Source organism: Cyprinodon variegatus, unplaced genomic scaffold (genome assembly GCF_000732505.1).
Source record: "Cyprinodon variegatus isolate N-32 unplaced genomic scaffold, C_variegatus-1.0 Scaffold667, whole genome shotgun sequence".
NCBI classification, from domain to species: domain Eukaryota; kingdom Metazoa; phylum Chordata; class Actinopteri; order Cyprinodontiformes; family Cyprinodontidae; genus Cyprinodon; species Cyprinodon variegatus.
In genome coordinates this window covers 17,034-43,115 of record NW_015151120.1, presented here as the reverse complement: position 1 = coordinate 43,115, position 26,082 = coordinate 17,034, and the positions used below count along the sequence as shown (strand labels likewise).

General features: G+C 37.4%; 1 protein-coding gene across 2 annotated transcripts in view; it reads right to left on the bottom strand.

Moving 5' to 3' along the window:
• LOC107097052 (tenascin-like) overlaps positions 1 to 26,082 on the bottom strand; it is a 50,628-nt gene that overhangs the window by 16,483 nt on the left and 8,063 nt on the right. For both annotated transcript variants that reach the window (XM_015394024.1, XM_015394025.1), the window contains exons 2-6: positions 23,420 to 23,769; positions 20,410 to 20,467; positions 20,051 to 20,260; positions 14,912 to 16,186; positions 10,015 to 10,130 (exon numbers count right to left, since the gene is read on the bottom strand). In XM_015394024.1, coding sequence (XP_015249510.1) covers positions 10,015 to 10,130; positions 14,912 to 16,186; positions 20,051 to 20,260; positions 20,410 to 20,467; positions 23,420 to 23,566 — 1,806 coding nt within the window. In that variant the 5' untranslated portion in view covers positions 23,567 to 23,769. The remainder of the gene's footprint in view (positions 1 to 10,014; positions 10,131 to 14,911; positions 16,187 to 20,050; positions 20,261 to 20,409; positions 20,468 to 23,419; positions 23,770 to 26,082) is intronic.

The following is a 26,082-nucleotide window of genomic DNA, read 5'->3' as shown; positions in this document are numbered from 1 at the left end:
CCTGGACTTGCCTTGAAAAAACTTAGGACACTAAGGACACTCAGGATGGTCGATGCTCACATACATATTTTACTTGTTTTTTTTTTACTGTTTATTATTATATATCTAAATGTAAAGGTAAAAATGAACACATACCAATTCTTTGGTCATGCTGGCTGATTTGAAGACATTTTTAATTGGTCATTTCATGCATCAACTGTAAATCAAATAGTGTTTCCCAGAAATTATTTATGATTCTTATTGGAATGTCTTTTTATTGTTAAAGTGGAATTAATAAATTATAAGTGTAAAGCAGTTCCCAGTATAAATCAAACATTGTTACTGTAAAGAGAAAACTATTGAAAAATTAAAAACAGATAACGTTACAGCTGGTACAGATTACAGCCTGAAAGGACCAGTCTGTATGAGGGTCCCAGAGACGTCTATGAAGGGAGAACTTAGTGGTTACACCCAATAAGATGAGATCAGATAAAACAGATTGAAACACATCTTTATTTAAAACATAAACTGTTATGTGAAAAACTTTCAAATATCTGCCAGGAAATTTCAAGAGATTGTTGAATTTCCATTGTATATTCCAAATAAACTGCTGTGGATCTAATATACTTATTATGACCAGGAACTGGTTCCACTATTTTCAACTTTTGGACATGTTTTCTTAAATCTTTTATTTTTATTGTTGCTTAAATTGAAATCAGGTGTAATCCCACTGGTGCCTAAAAAAGCTGAATCCATTTGAGGATCTTGATCCTGCAACATCATTGTCTTATTTTGTAACCATAGTGGAAAAAGGAGTCAATATTGAGAAATGAAATGCACAAATTTTTGTTTTTGTGCGTATACAATACAGTGCTTTGATATTTTGATGAAGCGTAAAATATTGTGTGAAAGTTCTACTTTGTTTAGTAAGGGTCAATTAAATTATATTTTATAGACCCTGTCTTAAAAAGGTGGTGATCAACCATCTTAAGAACTGATGAGGTCTTTTTTCGACCCTCAGCAGTCTGGCAGTAGAGTTGATGATGTCATCTTTCCCCTGCATCAAGCTCTGACCAGAGCTCTCACCAGTGGAAGCCTGAAAGCACCGTAGCGATCTCATCCTTTGATTTCTCCAGTGCCTTTAATTCCAACCAGACACGACTTTAAGGGACAAACTCGAAGTGTCAGGAATCAACCATCTCTTTTACCAACAGCAGCATGTCTCAATATGGGCAGTGACTCTGACAGGGGGCCCCTAAAGGAGCTACACTGGCAGATCTCCTGTTCAGGAGAGCAAGTGTAAAGAACAGTGAATGTTTTGTTGGACTACTGCAGATCCAGGGAACTGAGCTTGAGATAGTTGATTCTCATAAATACCTGTATCTTCACCTTAACGATAAATTGGACAAGAGTTACAACTTTGATGCTCTTTACAGGAAGGGTTTGAGTAGACTCTACCTGCTGGAATGAAGGGGGCGTTCTGAAGACCTTTATTGGCTCTGTACAACTTCATGCATTTTTGCATCTACTTAAGCATAGTTACTTTAACACAATTGTTTCATGAGCAGAGTAGGAAACAAAACAACAGTAATAAAATTACTAACTATGCTTAAGTAGATGCATTCATTTTCTTTTTTTCAGTGATGTAGGCATCATTCATCTTCTCTGATGCAGTTTGTCATTAGAGGAAGTGGTGAGATAAGCTCATCATGAGCAGCGTCTTAAGATGCTTCCTCGACCCAGTGCAGGAAATGAAAGAAAGAATAAATTTGGCAATATTACATAATTTTTGGAAGTGTTAAGGAACTGAAAAGCTACTTGAGCTTTTTTATTAATTTATTTTTTATTCTTATAAATATTCTGCTCTTTGTTTTTTAAGTGTTGGGATATGGAGGTCTGTCCTCTTTCTCCACCAGAGGGCATACGAGATCTCCTGGAGCCGGAGCTGATTGCATCACCTGTCGCTCATCTGCTCATCAGGAGATCCGTATTTAAGGAGGCAGAGGACTTCTCTCCAGGGCCAGAGTGTTTGCCAGTAACGGTTAGCAAGCCTGAGCCAACCTGCCTGTCTGAACCTCTGACTCCCTGAAAACCTGAACCTGATCTGTTTTCTCCTCTCTGCTTCCTAGATTGAATCTGCCAGTAACCTGAAACCCTGAAGAGTTTCTCTGCCGGTGATCTGCCTGTCTGTTCTCAAAAGAACTCTGGAGAATAATCCCTGTCAAAGATCTACCTGCCTGCTCTCAGAAGATACTGGAAGGAAACTCAAATCTGTGATCTGTCTGCACTCAAATCAAGCTCTGCTTCCGCCAAGCCCTCAGCCTGCCGACTGCCTCTGGACCCTCAAGGTTCCCCCCCTCTGCTGCTCAGTTCAACTCCAGAACAGGTACAGCCCAGCACGCTCTCATCCTGCTAAATACCTGGACCGCCACTAACTCCTCTGTCCCCCTCTGCAGTGAACCCACTTGTAACCAGTCCTGGATCTGATTTATCTGTGTGCTTTTCAGAACCCACTCGTGACCAGACGAGTTCCCCTCTGGATCAGTTCATTTATATTCCATTCACTCTTCTCAATAAACCTTTGAACTTTTCTCCTGCCTCTGAGTGTTCTGCATGTGGGTTAGACACGTTAAACCAAACATGACATTAAGTATAAACGAAAATTGGGTCTTCTCATAATACTCAGTTGTGAAGATCTTTAATCTGAGTTGGCTATTTTTAAAAACTGTAAAGTAGTTTATCTTATACTTTAGATTTACTCTTATTTAACTGTCTATCCTTATATTTTTTTTAAGCTTAGCTTTGTGTGAATCAGCATGCTTACATTTTTTTCACTTTCCCTCTGGCACACCTGAATCTTTTTTCTGCATTAGTACAATAAGATACATTTGTTTTCTATTCAAATATCTATTCTAGGAGAAAATCTCTATATCTGTCACAGCTGATGCTTGAGTTATACAAGGAAGGGATTTATTTTTTTGTATCTCTGCTTCTGTCTCCTTGAACCCCAGTCAGCCTCGGCAGATGGCCGCTCACACTGAGCCTGGTTCTGATGGAGATTTCTTCCTGTTAAAAGGGAGTTTTTCCTCTCCACTGTCGCTACAAGAATGCTTAGTGTGAGGGATTGCATTTGATTCAATAGGTCGATGCAATCAACTGGTTTTCCTTTGATAGAAAACTTTGAATTAATTGACTGTATGATCTGGTGAACTGTAAACCTTGAGACGACCTGTGTTGTGAAATGGCGCTATATAAATAAATTGAATTGAATTGAATTTACCGATTTATCTATTTAGCTGCTTTAGTAGCTGATGTGTTTGTGGCTGATGAAAAATAAGGTCTGAGATGCTTGCATTGGTTATTATTGTATCTGGGGACATATTTGCATATTCATAAATGTTGTAAAATTTGTCTCATAAATCTATACAGAAATGAATAAGACAGCAAAAACAAAATGTGCAGAGCTGAGAACAAGATGTATTTTTAAATTTACCAGAGATTACTTACCGTAAAAAAAAAAAAAACAGACATCCAGACTTAAAGAAGTTTACATTCACAGAGAACTGTTTATATAGCTGATACTTTTCCCTCAGGGAATACATTTCGTTATGGTGACATGCTGACAATAAAGACTCTTGATTCTTGATTTTTCATTCGATTAAAAAAAACTATGTGATGATGTCAGTATGTTGCTGTTTGTATTTAGGTCTGATATCTTAAAAAAGAAAAGCAGATGAATGCTGTAACTAAGACACAAACAAGCAAAAAACAATAAACACAACTTCTCCTGATTCTAATTGCTAATCTGTTGTTTGTATGAGTCTGTGCAGCGCCTCCAGAATGAGGCTGAACTTTTCCTTTCCTCCAGCTGATAATGGACTCTCACGTCAGCTGCTGTTTATCCGTTTATCTGTAAACGCCATCGGGCAGAGGAATGCCGTCTTTCTCCTTCTTTCTGTCCGTCTGTCCTGTCCTGTGTCACAGCTGTGCCTCGGTGGTGATGTCACCCCTCTGGCAGCCACCATGTTTTTGACAGTGTTTACATATTTCCATAACAACAAGCATCTCACATCTGCATTATTTCTTGTTCTCTGGAATACCTCACTTCACTCACGATTCTCATGTTTGACTGAACATGCAAACTCCGACCTCAGAGTTCTTGTTTTTGTCTTTAAGGATAATTTCTCGATCAAGTTAGAGGTTATGAAAGCAGCAGAGGATGTTAAGTGACTATCAACACTCCCAAGTTGATAGAGACATTCTAGCAATGAACTTTAGAGCTAGGTTTGTGAAACATGTTGAAAACATTTATAAATTGTTTTGGGGAAATGTTCAAATTTGCCGTTATCTTTTTGTATATGCTATCGTGTAATTTTGCACTTGCTTTGAAATCAATTTCTGACAAATTTATGTTGAAATTTTTGTTTTCCCAACCGATTTCCTCTGTCTGGAAATATTATTAATGTTTTACATGAATCGGCCAGAGTACTGTTTTCAATGTGAAACAAAACATTTTAAGGAAACAGAAGATCAGGGTGATGGCAAGGAGGGCTTCCAACATTAAAGACTTTGCTTATACAAAAAAATGTATCATAAAAATAAATATATGTATGCTACAGTGATGCAGCTTTGGATTGAAGGGTCCTTTTCCAACCTAAGGTAATTCGCTGCATACTATCATGGTTTCTCAAAAAAAATTTTATTGATGCTCCTTTTGCATCGTAATCCATAGGTATAGAAACAAATCTAATTAAAGATAGAAAATTATTTTAAATCTGACTCCACCACAAGTTAGAATTATTTTGGAATTAAATACATCTCCAACTAATAACATGACTTTCCTCATAGGTATTCATCTTCTATCAGGGATTCTAATCAGTCACTTTAAAAAAAATAACAAATAAAAAACCAAAATACAGTAGATGGATATCAAAATTCCTTCCTTCCTTCCTTCCTTCCTTCCTTCCTTCCTTCCTTCCTTCCTTCCTTCCTTCCTTCCTTCCTTCAGTCATTGCATTGTCTTTACTCCTCAATGAAGTCATTGCTGGACAGATCAATGTCCTGTTGAAAGTAATTACGATAAATGACACTCACTGTGACATGTAGTGCGAAGGGAAAAATGATCAAAAGGAAATAGCATGTGCAGTGAGGTGGTAAACTGTCCAGATTGCTCTCTGTAATCTAAAACAGTGAGTGGCTCTCTTTTCATCTCGGTGACAGTTTTAAATTTAAATAATTTAGAGAGTGAGGTTAAAAAGCTGTATCTCTGTTTGGTTCCCTTCTCCGTTTCAGTTTCTCCGCAAAACATTTCTGACAAATACCAATGCAATCGGTAACTTTCCACTACTTAGCTGTCCTCTGCAGTAGATCAACGACACATTCTTGTGAACAAGCTGGAGAACAGCTGAATAAGAAGTTATTATGTATCTGATGCAGCATTTAAAGCTGACTCCAAACTGATATATAAAAACAACAGTGAGGGTCACTGTACCAATATCATGTTTGTAATGTTTACAGCCTTTGCAAAAGATACCTTGACTATGTAAAAGAAAAGGAGTTTCGGAAACGCGCCGGAAATGTCCTCCTCCACATTTGTCCTTGGAAATGTATGTGAAACCAGATGTCAAAACTTTATAAAACAGACAAACCCCTGAAGTAATAGGCTGCTATGGCAACAAAAATGCGTGGGAACCTGTGAGAACTTTCTGGATGGGAAACAGCAAAGCATAAATTGGGGTCTTTTACTGAAGATTCAAAGGTCTTGTAGAGGATTTTCTGGAATTTCTTAAAAGACCTGCCCTCTCTACTTTAAAAAAAAAATGCACATGAACAACCCTGTACCCGCTCCCGAGACGTAATGCCTGTTAAAGGCGTGAGAGAGCATGCACAAGCCCATTTCTCCTTATGCACACTCTGTTTAAAAGTTTTGTCTGATAGCTCATACAAGCTTTCTGTGCCCGGACGTCCGCCCTAACCCCTAAATCCCTCAATCACTATATATAGCCGGGACTATATAACTGACTGTTTGGACAGATGATCACTACTTTTTGCTCCCAATTGGTCACGTAACTCCTCCTTCTCCGCACGATGCCTGCGCCATCTTTGTTATTAGTCACCGCTGTCGGGTAGCGACAGCAGGCTGGTGTGACAGCAAATTCCAAATTGATTTTCGAGGAGAGCTCACCGTGCAAAGCATTCCGATTATATCTGCCTCTTCTGGGGCATTTATTTTCTTCTTATACACTTCTTAAACACTTTGACGACCCTGGGCCATTTTTAAAGAATCGCGGGGAGAAAGGTGAGCTTCAGTGACTATCTGAAAATGTAGCTCACCACAATTATAGCTAAAGGGACGAGTGAGTAGGACGGCCTTACGTAAACATCTCACCAGAATGATGCAATTAGGAGGACCACCTATTTATTTATTCCTCTATACCTTTAAGTAAGAAACAGACAGTACCTGATTGTGCAGAGATCTTGATCCTCTAAAAATATTGTGCTATTATTTTTTGTTAAAAAATCAAAGCAGAAATGTAACTGCAATATATTCTATTCTTGATCTTCATCAGCCACTTTAAAGGTACTTATTTCTTTCCACTATCTGGTAAGAACTCACTTTGCCAAGCTGGGGTGTGTGTTGCCACAAAGTGTGCCAAGAGAATACCTCCCTCATCATCAGTCTGAACTATTGCAGATATGTTGGCAAGACATTGGTATTGGGAATCTCTCCTTTAGTCACATCCCAGTTTTGCTCTGATAGAGTCAGATGTGGGCCATTAAAATAAACTGAAATTATCGGGATGTACAAATACAATTGAACAAAGATTGAGCTTTGCTACATGATGCCTCATTCAGCTGTAAGTATCCAACAGAAGATGGATACACTGTGTTCATAATGGAACTGTACTTTAAATGAATAGGGCTTAATAAAACACTGATTTGTTTATAGAAAAAAAAAAACTCACACATTATTATACGCCCACCACTAGTTTTCATTTCTCACAAAAAATTCCGACCATCTGAATGCCGCAGTGGAGTTAGTCTCCTTTGACTATTTAATGTAATTTCAATTATATTGTGAGTTTTTTAAGGCTTTACAAATTATATGCACAGTTTGCTGGATTGGAAGTATTGTATGTTCCTGCAGATTTAAAATGACTTACAGAATGGACAGAAAAGGATTCCATATTCTAAAATGATATTTATCAAAGTGAAATGGCTTATTTTTATCTTATTTTTACAACACATATATGAATTAGCTACATTTTTATGGGCCTTACATAAATAGTCCATTTGATCAATTAAATAAATCAAGTGAAGCTTATATATCTGCTACTGTTCCAGCTATAATAGCAGGGTTATAATATCCCTAAAAGAGGAAAAGAGGAGCAGTATTGGTCTGTCTTGTTGGTGAACCTTAGCAGCAGACTGAGCTGATTCATCCCACAGTGTCTCTGTTGCTATGTTTACGTTTGTGTTTCCCTGTACAACCAGAGCAGCAGATGGTTTGATGGTGTTTGAGCTGCCAACTATATCACCAAAAAACATCCCTTTTGCATGCTGAATCTTAGAAAGGGTTCCTATGAGGGAAAGGAAATGTCCTCAAGTCTGGTTGGAGAAGGAGGAAATGCAACATATGTTTTAAAGAGCAAAATGAGGTGTTAGTCTCTGGCACAGGTGTTCTCTATGCAGCATGTGTCCTCCTGGAAATAAAAGCAATCTGCTGTTGGCTTAAACATGAAGCCAAAATGAATTAGAAGTAGGGACAGCAGGCAAAAAAAACCCTTTTTGCCTATTCAATAAATTGTGGAAATTCTGGAAGGATTTTGTATTTGTTGTGTTTTTTTTTTACTTTTGGTTGCTTCAATTTCCAGATGATTCCACCTTTTTTTATTAGCAAACAACTGTAAGTTATAAAAAATGAAAGAAAAAAAATCAAGCAATTCTCAGAATTGCAGTTATGTAAATACAGTAACATTGGAATTAGATTAGAAAATAATTTTCTGATAAATCCATGACAATGGCGTAAAAATGAATCCAGGAAAAGAACCTGTGCCAATATTCTGCTGTAATTCGATATGAAATAGGTGTGTCATGTGGTAGTTATTTAAACAAAGCTACTAAAGGCTTTATAGGTTTTAAAAATAACATCTTTTTGCAACTGTTTGTTTATTATGTTTACTCTAAGGTCATTTCCAGTCAGAGCTGCAAGATTTTGTCATCAAAACACAACATTTGCAAATATATCAGAGAATTGTACCCCCATGAAATCTTACTGTAACCTGAAGTTATTAATACTCAAAAAGGGCCACTTCTGTCCTGGGCTGCACTCTAGAGGACTTAGTGGATAAAGTGGCTGAGAGAAGGGTGCTATCCAAGCTTACATCCATCATGGACAACACCTCTCAACACCTGCACCAGACTGTAGAGGAGCTGAGCAGCCTCTTTGGTGAAAGATCATACACCCGGTTTGTAAAAAGGAGTGCTACTGTAGGTCATTCATCCCTGCTGCAACCAGACTCTACAATGCGATACTACAACTGCAATAACTAATATGCAATCACTATTTAATATACTGTGTAATAGCCTGTGCAATAATCCTGTTGAATAAGAGACTTCAGCTGTATGTATATATATATATATATATATATATTTGTCTATTTAGCCAATGTGATTCTCCACTGTTAGAGCAGTAAAGTCTATCTTATTTGCTCTGGCCTCTGAGTTATCTGCTTTTAAAACTGCAGATTGTTCAGTTTCTTTAAAAATATTCCTTTAGCTTATTTGACTAAATGTTTGTCTCATGGGATCAGATTACCCTTTTTTCTCATGTCTACATTTGCTACATGGTTTGTCGCAAATTTTTAATGTTTGCATCAGTTTTTCTGGGACCTTTTCTAGAGCACAAATAATAAATGTTTAACAACAGATTCTCTATCCTGAGTTGAAACTTCAGTTTAACCACAGCTGAACTTTCTTTTTGAATTATACCCACTTTGCTTTTCCTGCCTGTTTAGATGGTTCATCGTGTTTTTGTAGCTTTGCAGTTACACAACACATGGTCTATTTTCTGATGTTAAATCAACACATTTTCTTAGAGATATTTAAAGCCAAGTACTTTGTAAATAGGGTCCAAACATTAGGACTTAGTGGTGTTTTCTGTGTCCTAGGTGAGCCGCTCCCTCTGCTATTTCTCCAACCAATTGGAATGCATGGAATATTCGAACATATCAGTGCAGGATAGAATATAGTCCGCTCCAAAATAAATAACTTTCTCAGCAGCAAGCTGTAGACACCAACTCTTCAACTTCCATTTGACAGAACATGCATAAAAGAAACAGAACCTTCTCAAAACACTAACTGTCAAGGAAATAATTTGTTATTGCACCTGTAATCTATCTCTCTGTTGCTGTCCTGGGTAACAGCTTATACCAACAATATCAAAACCTCCACTAGGTGGACTCTATTTACTTAGTCATTAATGTCAATATGTGACTGTTGACTTTGTTTAAAGGTATCAGAGTAAAAGCGGTTGGGTACAAATATTCAATTTTAGACATTACTTGTACCCTAAGTGTTTAAAACTCCAGTAACAAAAAAATGCAAATTCACAATTTCATATTGTGCTATATTTTTTAAACTTTTAAACATGAATAATTTACTTACTGTACTAAATGATGCATAATTAATGAAAATGTTTTCTACTAAGGATGAAATTTTAATTTTGCTAATTTGTCTAAATGTACTTCTTGGCGGTCTAAGCTAGGGTTAGGGCCTGTTTATTGAGAAGGAATGTGACCTGGATGTTGTATATTATTTGATGCATCTTATATTAAGCCAATTTAATGTCAAGTAGGAATTTCTTATAAAAACAGTGTAGAGTAAAACTTCGTTGGATCGTTAAGGCTGCTACACACCCAGACCTGCAACGCTTTCCATCCAGAGTTTCCATTCAATTTTGCAGGATAGAAATGATCAAGAGTCTTTTATATACAACAAACATGCATTGTAATGTGAAAAATGTTGGGAGCTTACCAGGCTGGTAAAGGTGATGTAATAGGTCTCATATTGAACAGAAGGGTGAGTCCAAATCAAAGTGGCAGAAGACTCTGTGATATCCTCAACATTCAGCTGTGGCACACCACTCATGGCTAAAAAGAGGAAATAATATTGTGAGTGGTTTAAAGCACTGGGTAGCTTTTTTCTTTTTTTGTAATTCTGAATCAAAAACCATAAAACCAGAACTATGCAAAATTGTGTATTCCTATTGATTCCAGTATTTATTTTGTCCTTCTGTTGTGGTCTCCAGTAACATTTTACTGCTCATTGTTTGTACTGCTCCCATGAATAGCAATTGAAAGAAAAATTAAGCAAAACACAAACTGCCCATCATTTCAACCTCCATTAAAACCTCTGGTCAACATGATGTAATATCCTAGACATACACTCAGAAAAAAACAAAATTTCTTCCTCTAATACAGTTGTCATGGTTTCTTTTCCTCCCCTAACATCCTTATCAGTAAAATATTCTCATTATAGAGTAGATATGCAAAATCTGCCTTTATACCTTCAAGGAGAAGCAGAGTAAATATTTTAATGTTTGTTCCATATAAAAAAAAAACAATTAATGATCCCCAGTTAAAACAAGGACTTTTTATCTCCACAAACTTAATTACAAAAGGAAACAAACTGAGCGGCAGATAATTTGTTCTTTCTGAAAGTGTGTTTCTTTGCAACAGAGATGAGATACCCATCTTATCAAGTAAATGCATGTGATTGATCTTAAATTAAATAATAAACAACCTGGTCCTCAACACCCCAAAATACAAACTATTGTCTACTAGGATTTGGTAAAAAAGTAAAATATACTGCTAAAATAATAAAGGATGGTTTTATCATTAAAGGTAGTTTCCAGGTTTATGATTTACAACCCCTGAGAGCCTAATTTAGAATCATGTGGCTGACAGTCAGTCTTTTTGTTCAGTAAAAATGGAAATATACCAATATTCCGTAAAAATCCAAAAAATATCCACTGGACTTGGTTTTCAAGATTTGAAAACGTTTCGCCCACCTCTCCAGGAAGCTTTCTCAATTCAAATGTCTGGATCCACAGTGAGTGAATGACTTTGACCTGGATGACTGAGAACCTTCATCAGCAAATATACCAATACTTTTACCAGAATTGGTTGAATGCAAACCAGAAATACATCAGAGTATAAAATGGATATTCATATGAACAATAAGCAGATCTCCAATCATGTGGCTGATGCAAATGGCTTTACAGTGCTCTATGCTCTCTTCACCCTGGTGTAAGACTCTACACCTACATTTCTGCAAAAAGTTTAATTGATGCATGGTTTTATCTTTTGGGGTCTGTCAAAGCTGTGCTGCTAGTATCCTTGACAAAGCATGAAATAAACCTCTTTGGGGAGATTCTGTTGGTTTATTATCCTAATGCTTCCATTTCCAGATTTTCACAGTGGGGCCTATGCAGGTGAAATCTGGAAAGACATTTCAAATGCACATACACTTTTTAACACCTGGAGGGTTTTGTGTTCAACATTCACCTCCGTGGATAAATTGGATATTTTAAAGCAGGACCTGCAATATCTTCCTAATCATAAAGCTAAAGTTTTTTTAGGCCAATGCCTGCCTGACAATGCTCCAAGTAAATAATATCAATACTGCCGCTAAGCTGGCTGCAACAAAAAGGATGTCAGCAAGAAGCAGAAATCATAAATCTTTGATCTCCATGCCTATAAATACAGGGACAAAATTACGTACTTTTTTGGAGATGATTGCACACAACTCCAAATTGCACATGTACGGTAGGGTTACTGCAGAACGAGGGGGGATGTCTAGCAGCACATTAAAAGTAAGATATATTTTTGTGAATCTGAGAAACACATGCACTATATTATGAGGTAGAGGATGTGGGGAATTCAAACTACATGATGCAAATAGAATGCAAAAAAAACAAAAAAACATCAAGCTTTACAAAATGAGTCTGGCTGTCTTAGAGTAGTAATTTAAACAGCCCAGATTTGGGTTAATAGTTTATCAAGATATATTGTAAAATTTTGCAAAAAATACATGGATAGCTTTCTAGTGCAAACATAATACCTACAGTGGTGCATCGTGGTACGTATCATTTGGAAAAAAGGCTTTTTGCCAAGTATCAAGAGTTCAGCAGAATCATGCTGGCTCATTTCCTTTTAGTTATATTCACTTGTCAGGGGAAAGCTATATTGGTGTGTAAATTATTCACACACCTTTAGAGAAAACAGTGAACATGTAAACTAAAGCCTACGCAGCTGTTTATAACTGTAATTTGGTCTATTTTACAACATTCGTGCATTCTTAAATTAAGGATCTCTCCAGAGTGGAGCCACCCTGCTTATGCATTACTGGACACAATGATGGCTTGCTGAGATAATAATTCACAGACCCGTTTTACTGAAACAGGGCTCTCATAAAAGTAGAGCAAAAAAACTCACCACTCACAGGGGGCATGATGTAATATTCCTGTAGGCAATTACCCAAATCCATCATGCAAATCACACACGTGTTCCACAGAAACCTTCTACTACCTTTGCTCTGAAAGCACCTCTTTATCATTCTCCAGTGTATTGATTCCTTTAAACACGATTCTTTTTTAAAAAGCAACCAGATGGTAATTTAGACAAAGTTTCTGCAGAAGGGGTAAAAGCAGGAAAAAAGTCCGTACATTTCCAACTGCTACTTATTACAGTTTAGGGAGTGAAGGAATCAAATGGAGGCAGTGTATTTTACTGGAACGCAAGAAATAATTAAATTCCTTTAGTTGTTTAAACAGCTATACATACAAAATCGACAAATTGTCACCAACGTATTTAACAAGAGAATGCTGTATCTCTATTTTAACTTTATACATTCCTAGTAAATTCCAAAACAAAGTTAGTGCAATAGGACTCCCATGTGTGTATATGCTAACTGCTTTTGTTCATTTTTAAAGACCAGTTCTTTATTGCTTGATGTGAGGGTTTTTATAAGCCTCTCTATGTGGTAAAGATGGCTTTACAGAGATCTAACACCTGGACCTGAACTCTCTTCTACCCATCCATCTAGAAAAATGTCACATTTTAACAAGATTTAGATCAGCTATAAATGAAAAGTCAGTGGTCGTTTTTGACATCGGCCAAATGGACAGTTGTAAAGGGAACAGAAAAAAAGATCAAATCAATAAATTTAATTTAATCAAATATTTAGTAATTTAGGAGTTTGTTAAGCATCTGTCCCCCAACTGACGCTCAGAATAAGGAAACTAATTTATACATGACGTAGTGCAAGTGATGCTGGATGCAGGAGTTTGCCCTGCAACTGGAGGGCTGTCAGTTCAACCCCTGGCTCCGGTTTTCAGTGTCGTCTGGTTATGGGAAATACACTTCAACCGCAATGCCTAATGATGTTGTTCAGAGCGACTGGTGGCACCAGTTTACAGCAGCCTCTTTTCTGTCAGTGAGCTTGTCAGGTAGCTCGCCACCATCAGTGTGTGAGTGAATAGGTGAATGACTGAATGTAGTGTAAAGGGCTTTGGTGTAGTCTTCTGACTTGAAGAAGTACGTTATAAGGACAGACCATTTGTGTCGGACAAGCATGCGATTTATTCCATGCATTTTTTTTTGTCTTAAGTTGTTGGCAATGGTTGGAGAGAACTGCTACTGCACACTGTAGCTCCAAAAATCCTAAAAATCAAAAGTTCTTTATAAAACAAGGGTTATGAACTGATTTCGTGTTTTGGTATTGTTTCTTCTTGTTTCATTTTCAAACTGGTACTGTTGCACCAAAATAAAATGCAAATCTGTAAATTATACCAAAAAAACATTCTAATTTGACAAGAAGTTCTGTTTTCAACAAGCTAAAAATACATTTGAGACCGTACTTACAACTCCACTGTATGTTGAGGAAAAACTAGGTCCACTTGTCTTGTACTGCCTGTTGTTTTGCAAGTATATTTATACTGTATAATGCATATTATTTAATGTTTTCTTACAAATAAAAAAGACACACATGGACAAGGTTAAGATTTTCGTGCAAAAGTCAGGAATAAATTTGAAAATTTGTAAAGGCCCTAAGGTCTTCTAAGTTGGTCAAGTATTAATTTGACTCCTCTTTGAATGAAGTATTTTTGCACAAATTCCAGACACAGAACGCTGCATGGAAATTGTTTTTTTTTTTCTACCCACTTAGCTTTTCCACCAGAGGATTTCAAATTATGGGGCATCCTTCCTTCAGGTCCTGTGAATGGTTGGATACATTTGGGAAAGCACTTACCACTCTGAAACACATGTTTGTCTTGTATCAGACTCGGGCATAACAGAAACGCATTACACAAGAGTATGAAGCAATTTTATGGCCAGTGGGTCTTGGTTTCATTCCACAATTAATGAAACGGTTCTGTCAGTGGAATGAATGCAGCTCGAATTGGCTTTAGGACAGAGGAGCTAATGTGCTTACACACCCTGGCAACCCCGCTTGAAAACAAGAGCAAGAAAGCAACACTATAATGGAACAAAATAACCTGGATGATTCTGCAAATAGCTTTATAATGGAACAGAAGTAAACAGGAATTTCAAAATACGCTCTATTTGCTCCCCTTGCTATGAGTAAGGTTGTAGATAACAAAAAACAAAAAGAGTGAACAATTTTGTTTAGTTTGACTTTACACAAAGTAATTAGATTTTTTTTTCAAAGGACAAATACAGCCAACTAAAATAACAATAATAATAATAATAAAAAAACAATATTTTCCCATAATGATTCTCTGGACCCCTGAGAGTAACAGTTCATGTGTGTAAAGAACACCTGGAGAAAAAGATCACTTATTAAAAGAATCAATGTATATAGGACATCTGCAGGGCTACTGTAGATTGTGACATCATCAGCTACTCACCAGTATTACAGTTTGGCCCAGTCATGCCATCTTTACACTGGCTGCAGTCCGGTCCAGTAAATCCTCGCCGACAAGCACACCTTCCTTTGATGCACCGCCCTTTGTTGCTGCAGTCATTGGGACAGCCTATGACAGCACAGTCTGGTCCTGTGAACCCGACATCGCAAACACACTCCCCATCCACACACCTTCCATTGTTGTTGCAGTTATTGGGACAAGCTTGTTCAGAGCAGTCTGCACCAGTGAACCCCTCATAGCAGACACATTGTCCATCAATGCAGCGTCCCCTGTCATTGCAGTTCTCTGGACAAGCGGACTCTGAACAGTCATCACCGGTGAAGTCACTCTCACAGACACATTGGCCATCAACACATCTCCCATGATTGCTGCAGCTGTTAGGGCAGGTTCTTTCAGAGCATTCTGCACCAGTGAAACCATCGTCACAGACACACTGTCCATTTACACACTGTCCTCTGTCGTTGCAGTTTCCTGGACAGGTGATCTCATTGCAGTCAGAACCGGTGAAGGGACTGTCGCAGACACAATTTCCATCTACGCATCTCCCTCGGTTGTTACAGTCATTAAGGCATGCTTTTTCCAGGCAGTCCTTGCCTGTAAATCCGTCGTCACAAACACACTGTCCGTTTATACACTGTCCTCTGTTGTTGCAGTTTCCAGGACAGGCGACCTCAGAGCAGTCTGCTCCAGCGAAGCCCTCATTACAGACACATTGTCCATCAACGCAGCGGCCCTTGTTGTTGCAGTTTTCAGGACAGATGATCTTAGAGCAGTCAGGACCAGCAAAGCCAGTGTCACAAACACATTTCCCATTAACACATCTGCCATGATTGTTGCAGTTTCCCGGACAGGCCTTTTTGGAGCAGTCTGCACCTGTAAATCCAGCATTACACACACACTTCCCATTGGTACAGCGGCCCCTTCTGTTGCAGTTTCTGGGGCAAGATTCTTCCGAACAGCTTGGACCTGTGAAACCAGTGTCGCATACACACTGGCCGTTCACACACCTCCCATGACTGTTGCAGTTGTCTGGACAGGCCTTTTGGGTGCAGTCGGGACCAGAGAAACCAGAGTCGCACACACACTCCCCGTTCACGCATCTCCCATGATCGTTACAATTTCCAGGACAGCCGGACTCGCTGCAGTCTGGCCCGGTGTAGCCCGGGAAGCAGACGCATTTGCCATCCACACAGCGGCCCTGATCACTGCACTCATTGGGACATTCACCGTTTTCTGGTTTTATCAAGCAGCCAGCACCTAAAGGAGAGGGAGAGATCCAGACAAAGGTTTTTTTTTCTACATAGCTGATTAAATAGTGAAATGACGTAGATAGTAATTCAACATAAAAAAAATTGTTTTAGTTTATGTGTACTATGTTAAATGAGAAAGATGTGTTATCAGTTGTAGCTAAGACCTCTAATGAAAGATTAAAGAATAATAACATTAAGTTAATCTAAGCACCAAAACCTAAAATGGAAGCCTGTGTTGACTCTCCTCTAATCCTTCCTATGATTTCCTTTGATGTAAAAAATATTAATTGTAAAAAATCTGAACTTTAAGCTTATATCTTAAGGGTTAGGGAGAGGTTGAGCAGATGGAACTAGCCCTAACAACATGCTATTAGATTCTCCAGGCCTAAAAGCACAAATAATAAAGAATTTTACACATTATAAAATGATCATCTTAGTGGGCAGAATGCCAAAATATGACTAATCCAGGATATTGTAATAAAACCTGAGCAGAGTAAGAGAAGAACAGGGTTTCTTATTTGGGCCAGATGACAAGTCCACACTGGAATAGAAGAAGGAGGGGTGTGGAGCTTCCATATAGGATTAATTATTAAGAAAGGTATAGTTTAAGATTGGGCTCCTTTCTTCAGTAGCTTTGAAATAAAAAAAAAACTAAAACATAATGACTTAGAACTGAGCGCTGGTCAGGAAAAAACAAACAGTTTAAGCTGTTTAAAAAAACTTTTAAACTTCAACTGCCTGGATGCTTGGGAATGCTACAAGCTTGGGAGAACTTGACCTTGTAATGAGCAGCCAATAACACAAGACTGCACGCTTTTAACTGAATTGATGAGCTGCTCCTAAGCTTTAACGGTTCCTCAGAGCTTTTGAGACTCTGAGATGGATTCCGTATCCTTAACACCTCGGAAATCTGAACACTTTTATTCATCCAAGAAATCTACAAAGTTATTAGTTATGAGTGCCATTCTGTATGGGGTTTAAAGAGTCATTTGCTCTCTTAGGCCTTAGAGTTTCATGGTGACAGCATTTAGGAAGAGTTAAGTTGATTAGATCAGTTAAAATTTATGATTTAATTATTTATGAATGCGGAATTGTCAAAAACCTTGTCAAAAACTTTGCTGGTTAAAGAAGCATATAAATTCTAGAGAGTATCTGGAGATTCAGTTCTTTGAGTTATTTTTATTGTCGAGTTCTTTAAGTGGGTAAAATGGGTGTATGGTTCATAAATAATTAAGAGGTTGTTAAGGGCTGCCAGCCTAACTATGTTAAAACAACACCCTTCGGACTCATTCCTAGTCACTAAAATCTTTCTAGCACAGACACCAAGTGCACATTGTAGGGAAAAGCAGCCATTAACAAGTTATGGGTTGTTGAGGCTAGTTGCCACATGTAACATTCAGTGACTATTTTGCAGGCTGAAGCAGGATGTGACACTTGGAAGTAGGCTGGCACATGCTGGATGAGTATTCTTCAATATTGGCTTAAATAGGTGGCCTATTAGCTCCTGATCTAAAAAAATGTTGTTGAGTAACATTTTGTAGCAATTGTGTTGATGCCATTCACTGATTTATTGAGATATTTTTAGTTGAAAGCTTTGTACAGTTGTCCTAAAACTGCCTAAAAAACATTGGTCTGTACATTTATTTCATGATCAATTCAGTAAAATTTATTCATAGGAATAAACTCGTAATTCACTTAGAATATCAATAAAGATTTTGTAGAAAAGCATATATTTATATTTAATATATATGATAATGTATGATTTTTTTTAACCTTGTATAAATGTTATCATATTTTTATACAATAGATTGTATTTATAATTTGTTTGACAGGTTGAAAGGCAGATAAGGGAAACGCAATAATTGACTTGGGGGCGGGAATCAAACCTAGAATAGCTCCATTAAAGACCACAGAACACTGCTTATAAGATAAATATAGATATAAAACAATATCATATATAGGTAAGGCTTTTTACTAACATTACCTGGGCTATAAATGTGGAAGGGAGATAAGTAAGTGATTATATTTCAGTTGTTAAAATGTAATAAAAATGATTAATTTAGTTTCTTATATGAAGCTTAAAACCAGTATTTATTTTTTTCATCCCTCACTGACCAATAAACTAGCTGAAAATGTAGGATTATAGTTCTGTTTGGATGAAGATCAGTAAAAATGTGTCTTGATGAGGTTTTTTTTTTTCTTGCTTTTGAATTTTTCTGGATGGGTTGAGGTCTGATATCTCCTACTAGGCTTTATAAAACCTTGTTTCATGTAATGGGACCCTTCTGTATGTGTCTATCTGCTGTTTAAACTCAGGGCGGAGGGACTCCACTAATGTGGGATGAGATTAAGATCACAGTGGGCAAAGAACTGATGGGTAACATACATACCCTCGACACACATAGTAACATATCCTGTTGTGTTTCCTTAGCTACGTAGTACATTTACTAACATCTGTTTCCTGATGACTCACTCAAACCCAAACTATAACTTAATAAAACTTTTCCTTCTGAGAAGAAACTAAGCAAATTGGGTAATAATCAGAGCTTTAGACCTATTAGAACATAGCTTGGTTGCTGGCAGTTTATAATGTGTTCAGTCAGATGTTTCACTAAGAGTTTATGTCAAAAGTTGACTTTTTCCTCTATATTATAAACATTCTACTCTTAAACCATTAAACATCCATAAAGAAACCCATAAAGAAATGTTCATTTTGACTAAATATAACAGCATTTTAAACCTAGATCAGTATATGATCTTAAAAAACTGACTATATAGTGAATACAGATTTGCTTTCTTGTGTCATTGATAAACCAATTTCTTTGTTGTTTTCTACCAAATATTGTTGAAGTAATTTTAGGAAAAAAAAAGTGAAATAAGCCTTTAATTCATCAAATCTAATGAGAACCAAAGCTGAGCAACATTAACATGCCATATTCTATTGCGGCTCTTTCCCAGATCACCATAGGGGTGGGTGTTCCACCATGACTAAACATGCAATTACAAGATATGTGAACGTCTTGTATCTGCATAACTGCTTAACTGCATAACATCTGCATAACTGTCAAAGCTGTATTTTGGAAGAGTTGCAGACCATGATGCCCTCAACAGAGAGGAACATTACACCCATAGTAAAAACCACTGCAAGGTTGATGTAGCAAAATGTCAAAAAAACTAAGAAAAAACTAAAGGTTATATATAGAGAACATACGATACTAAAAAAAAATACTGAAAACCTGCTATAGTTACTGAAATTGATCATGAGTAAATCAGTCCAGTGGCAATTTATAGAAACAGTTCTGAGGTGAAACTTGTCATTGGGGTAGTTCTCAGTTTATTTGTTTAGACATTGATCTATTTGACTAATTATCTGAATGTGTTCATGTGCTGAGGCACTAATGTTAGTGTTTTGTGCAAGGAGCTTTTCTATCAACATGCAAAAAATCTACAAACTATGTTTGTTTATGTAATGATTGCAGTGAGGATGCTGAGAAAGATTTGTATAGGATTAGCTTTCAGTCGTTGTTTAATCTTGGACTTAATTTTATTTTGATGCCAAGATGGAAAAGTTTGCTGCCCGGAGCTAAATCCTGGCAGATATTTTATGAAGTATTTTCAACAGGTCATAATGCTTTTGGAATGGACGAATTCTTCTCCTGACTGGGTAAAAAAAGGTAGAAACCGATTCTCTTTGGGAGACTTTTTTATCATATGACACTAAGGTTTAAGATGAAATAAACAAATTCTTTGTCATGCTTTGTCTTATTATATATAAAACATGTTCTCCAACCAAATACATTTTCCTTTAACAGAAAAATCATAATAAAAAGTGGAATTAAACCTTGAACCTTTAACAGTGACCCAACATTACCTTTGCTTTCTGAGGTACAGCAGCTTCCTCCTGTTTCTCCACACTTCTCCCGAAGGTCAGACACCTCTCGCTCTAGACTTTCCAATCGCTCCCGAAGGGCAGCAAAGTCGCCGTCACATCCACAAGACCCAGAACCTGACCCTGATGGAACCAGTTTGATCTTATGGGTCAGCACCAGAGGAGAGCCAGGCACCAGATCAATCTCTTTACCTGAGGGGAAAAAATGGGCAATGAAAAAACAATACTGTCAGCAGGAAAAGCAACAATAAAAATAGCTAATATCTAACACTTGTATTTCTGCAATGTAGCTGTAAAACATATAGTTGATTTATGTGTTTAGCCAAATCCATGTGTATTACCTCCTTGGCTTATATCAGACGAATCTCCCTGAGAGGAGCATCCCTCTGAGATCACGACCTGAAGGAACAACAGCAAAAGACAAGGCAAGTAATCCCACTTTGTTCACCAGGTCACCCCATAGCTGGACATATTTAGTTTATAGTAAGAATTTATTACATCAATCATAGTGGGAAATAAAGGAAAGACATTTTGGAAGACAGCACCCTTATTTTGATTTATTGTATCTTTTTTATAATGCATCATCCATTGCATCTCTTTGTGAAGTATTTGGGTGCGCTAAAATCAAGAGCACTATTTTCTATGTTTATCTGATAGGGACAGAACAAAAAGCATTGTTACAGTAACCAATCCCATACTCATTATAGGCCATGTGGCTAATTGCTAATTTACAGACCTGTTCCTTAATGCATAAAAAGAGATTTCGCTATCATAAGAGTAAAAGGAATAAAAACAGCAATGAGGATACTATACCAATTTCAGTTAGGCTTGATTTTATTTCATTGTTTGATTTGACCATTAAATCTTTTCAGATATGTGGAACTTGCTCTGTTAAAAGAGCACCCCAACAAGCGGGTGTGTGACGGCCTAGTGGTTAGGGCATTGTGCTTGGAATCTAGAGGTTCTGAGTCTAAGCCCCTCTCTTGCAGACTGTCACTCTGGGTCCCTGAGCAAGACCCTTAACCCCACACTGCTGCCCGGGCGCCGCACAATTGCAGCCCACTGTTTCCCAAGGGGATGGGTTAAATGCAGAGAGTTTATTTTGTTGCTTTGTACCTGTGACAGTGTAATGACATTAAAAGCTGGAAAATAAAAAAGAAAACATTTTCAGAACTTAGTATATAGTGCTTTTCCTGAAATTTGCAGTAGGGCCAAGCGATCAAGAGGTTTCGGTCAAGCACATTTAAGGATTGTTTGTACAGTGAATTCACCTGAACCCCGGCACTCATATAGTATAAAAAATGTGATGGGATCACTGCATTTGAGAACAATGGCTTAATTTATCAACAAGCAAGATCTTGGTGAAAACACATTTAAATTAGTCCCTATACTCTTTGTAATTTTCTCCATCCATTCATTTTCTCCCACTTAGTCCTTTTCAGGGTCCAGGTGGGGCCAGTGCCTATCTCTGACAGTCTATGGGTGAGAGGTGGCGTTTACCCTGAACAGGTCACCAGTCTGTTGCAGGGCAACACAGAAACACACAAAGACACACAACTATGCACACACACACACACTCACACCTAAGGAGAATTTATAGAAACCAATTAACCTAACAGTCATGTTTTTGGACTGTGGGAGGAAGCCAGAGTTATTTTCTTCATATAATCTGTAAATTTAATATGGGAATTCAAGGCAACTCCTAGACATTTGAATTACTCTTCTTCTTTTGCACTGCATTTTGATTCATTTGCATCTGGAAGTTGTCCACGGACTTTTGTCTGAATAAAAAATACCTCAAAATTGATTCTGAAGAGTTCAAAGATGAACAATTTTCATCCAACCACTGAGAGATGATTATTTTGCCTGTTTAGTAGTTAGTTATTTAGTTTGTATTTGTGGTTTTACCTGGAACTTAGAGGTATAGTGGAGGATTTTCATGAATTTTTCAAAAGACCCGCCCTTTCCACTTAAAAAAGAATGCGGATGCACCACCCTGTACCTGCAGCTGAGAGGGAACGCCTATTAAACATGTGCAAGAGCATGCACAAGCGCATTTCTCTTCATGCACGCTCTGTTTAAAAGTTGCTGTTTGCATTGTTTATACCAGCTTAAGTTCCAAAAGAAGATTTGGAATTTTCCCACTATGTCAGACTCACCACTGGTAAGATAGCTACCTGGGGATGAGCACATAGGACAGCCCAACGTAAACATATCACCAGAATGATTGAAAATTAGGAGGACCACTTACTTTGATGATCCGGCTGGAAAAAGAGCATCCACCACTATACCTTTACTATACAACCTTGCTGTGCTATTTTTTTTCACAAAACCAATCAAAGGCCTCTTCACACCAGACTTACACCACACCATGACTTTATAAATCAACCTAAATATGGATGGTCTTTACAGAGATTTCAAAAGGTCGTCTGGCAAATATCAAGTGCACTCCCTAACACAGGCAGTGGAATGTGAGCATTACCCAATATTTTAATCCTCTCTGGTGAGATTGTGATGGTTTCTTATCTTAGTGGAAGAACACATGCACCTAGGGTGTGATGTGTAAGAGACTGGTAGTAACAGTGACAGCGTAGGTTATTAAATAATCTGAAGTAACACTGGCTATGCCAGGATAATGTAAAATGCCGTCAACTCATCTCGGGAACATTGGGCTGGTAGAGCTCGGAGTAGTTCTCTGTAACTCCACATGGTGTTCTGGAACAATTCCACAAACTCAATACAAATAAATGTAGTGTCTTGACCAGGTCCCGTATATAAAGAGATCAGAATGCCCTGAGCTCCCCATGGAATAGAATGCCCAGCTGGAGAAAAGCACACACAACTCCAAATGACACATTTGGGCTTGGTATTAGGAAACTGATTGACTCTGCACATTTTATGGTCTGGTTCTGCAACTACAATGAGGAATTAATAGGCGCAGGAGCAGCTGCTTAAAGGTTTTACTGTATAGATTAACAACATTATTAGCCCCACTTATAAAAAGTAAAGCTTGAGTTGTAAAGTGGGAAGCTGGTATTTGAAAAGAGAGAAATGATGAAAAATGGTGAAATATATATATATATATATATATATATATATATATATATATATATATATATATATATATATATATATATATATATATAACTATTAGTAAATTTAGTGAATGGCTTGTTTCTTGACATAAATTCCTGCAAAATTTCCACTATATTTAATGAATTTCTTTGCAATATGAAAACTGACAGAAAGCTATTTTAGCCAGAAAAGGAATCATTCCTGACATTTTTAAATAATTTAAACACTGCTGTACTTCTGTGGTCATTGATAAATCAGCAAAGTAACTTTAATCACCTTGAATGAGTCCTTTTCAGCATCCCTTGGTGTCCTGACCTGTAACTCCCTGGAGGCTGATGGGTTCAGAACTGCTGGTCCAGCCAGAAGAATCAGAATGAAGGATGTTAAGAGGGGAGACATTTGGGGGAATAGACCGGGATCCATTCCAAAGGTTTGTGAAAGGAGAAGGGAAATGAAAGCTTTTGGACAGTTTCAAGAAACTGGGCTCTCTGATGTAGACCTTATCTTCTTAACTTTCAGACTTTCATTGTATTGAAGACAGGGATCTGTCAGATGTCACTTTGTTTCAGTAAGACTCTTCATGGGTGATTCCCTCTTTCCTCTTCTTTACCCCAAGAACTTTCCACCTGGAAGAGAACCAAAATTACACATCAAAGCTCACCTTAATTTCAATGTTAGCTTAGCAGACCTTAGTAAGATGCAATTTACCCAAATGGGGATAATTAGCCGTCTATGGGCTTGCCAGTGTTGCATGTCGGCCAAAGAACCCCATGAAAACTGTACATTTGAAAGAGTGCTCTGTTGCCTACACCAAGTTTACACACGGGTGCAGAATCAAGCAGGCTAAAGCCCCACATTTTTGGCAGATTATTTTGTAGCTGTTGGTTATTTAAGTCAAATTAGAGCCTTTATTTACAGGATATGATGTAATTAATATGACAAAGTTTCCATATTAAAGTTTTTGAAATGCCCCTATATTTAAAATGAGCAAATTATACATAATGACATGGATTAAACTTAGAGGACTGAGGGAAATGCACATGTAAGATAATCTGATAAAAATGGAAATCTTAGTTGTGTTGATACAAGTGCATTCCCTCTTTTATTCCCTCTTTTGAAAATGTTCAGTTACAAAATTATCAAAAAAATATCCTACCTGTTGATGGTTCCTTTCTGCCTGGAATTGGTTATAGTTTCAGTAATAAACGATCATGCTTTACCATTCTTGTACATATAATTAGCTATGATTTCAAATGGGTTAACTAATAAGAATGAGATTTGACAGAAAACCGTGTATGCAGAAATCTAACACCTAACATATTTTTATCATTTTAATTTTTTCCTTCTCAGATTTGTTTTAGTCTTGTTTGCTTTGATTTCAATATAAAATAAGTGACTTTTTCCACTCGTAGAACTATAAAGACTGTTTGTCAGGTTGGGTGGTGGTTTTGAGGACACAAATGCAGAGCGGATTAGGCACAGATGAGTTTGGATGATTTAATGATTTAATTAAAGTCCCAGGGGAACAGAGGCAAAAATCCAAAAAACGAAAAAATACCGAAAACCAAACAAAAACCAATTAACGTCAGGGAAAATACTTGAGGGAAGCAAGAGACTAAAAGCAATGAAACAACACTAACAACACAAGAAACCAGCATTGAGTGAAGCCTCTGCTGCTCTTTTAAGCCCAGCACTCTGATTAGAAAGATTATCTTCACCTGTGTAGGCTACTCAAAGATCCTCTCTGGAAGAGATGCATAACTCACACTCAGTAACACACAGGAACCCTGGCACTTTTCCTATTCTAAGTTATACCTAAGAGAAAAATAGATATATCAAATAACACAACATGTATATGCTTGGACTGTGGGAAGAAGCAAAAGTATGTAAAGGACTCAATGAATACAGAGATTCCATGCTGGGACTCAAACCCTGGACATTTTTGCAGCATATCATTAATGCTATAGGACTTTTTTTTTTACCCCTCAGATCATCAAAGTGGGTAAAATGTTTCCAATTTGTAAAAAATGACAATAAACCAGCTGTCTTCTAACATTGTTCTAAGAAAAGCTGTTTTAAATAATAAAAGCAAATACATCCAACTGCATAAATGTTCTATGACATGGCTGACAACATGAAAGCAGTAGCTGATCACATTGTATTATATGATTCAAATATTAAATGATATAACTGCCTGGGTCTCCCCTGTGAGGTTAACAACTAAAGCTGGTTAATATTTGACAGACTGGCTGTTCAAAGCCACATTCGGCAGCAGCTCTGAATGGCTAAAGCAGCTGCTGAGAGTATACGGAAACATGGCGTCATTCTTCCTGCTGGTGGAGCAATAAATATAAATCAGACGACAACATACACATTGTGATTAATATCCTTTGAACTTTTTAAGCAGGTTGTCTTTTGTTTTGTTCTGTGGAAAGTTATTATAACAGAAAGGCTGAAACGGAATATTTTGTATATTCGTTTAAAATCAGGCTCATGACAAAGTTTTATAGTTGTTACCTTTTATTGTTTCGGCAGTCTTTCAATTTTATTCTTGCACGATGATATTTAGCTTTGATATACAGAGACAGGCTTTGGACAGGTTGACTAATTCAGACAATGACTAACTGGTATCAGGAGACTTACAGCGTCCAAAGAAACATAGACACACAAAATCAGCAGTGAGCTGGACTGTTAACACAATCAATGAGGCAGGCCATAAATTTCCATCTTTAACTGTTAGATTTAGGGGAGTTGGTACCCACCACCTTCTTAAATGTCTGGTCTTGGCATTTACAATAGCTGTTATGATTCCCTTAGCCTCAACAATGGAAGAGTTGTAAGTTAAGCTGCTTTTCTACTTAGCTTTTGAGGAGACTCCAACTAGTCTACCGTTTAATCATTAGTTGAGTTCTGCAATACTAGATAGATAGATAGATAGA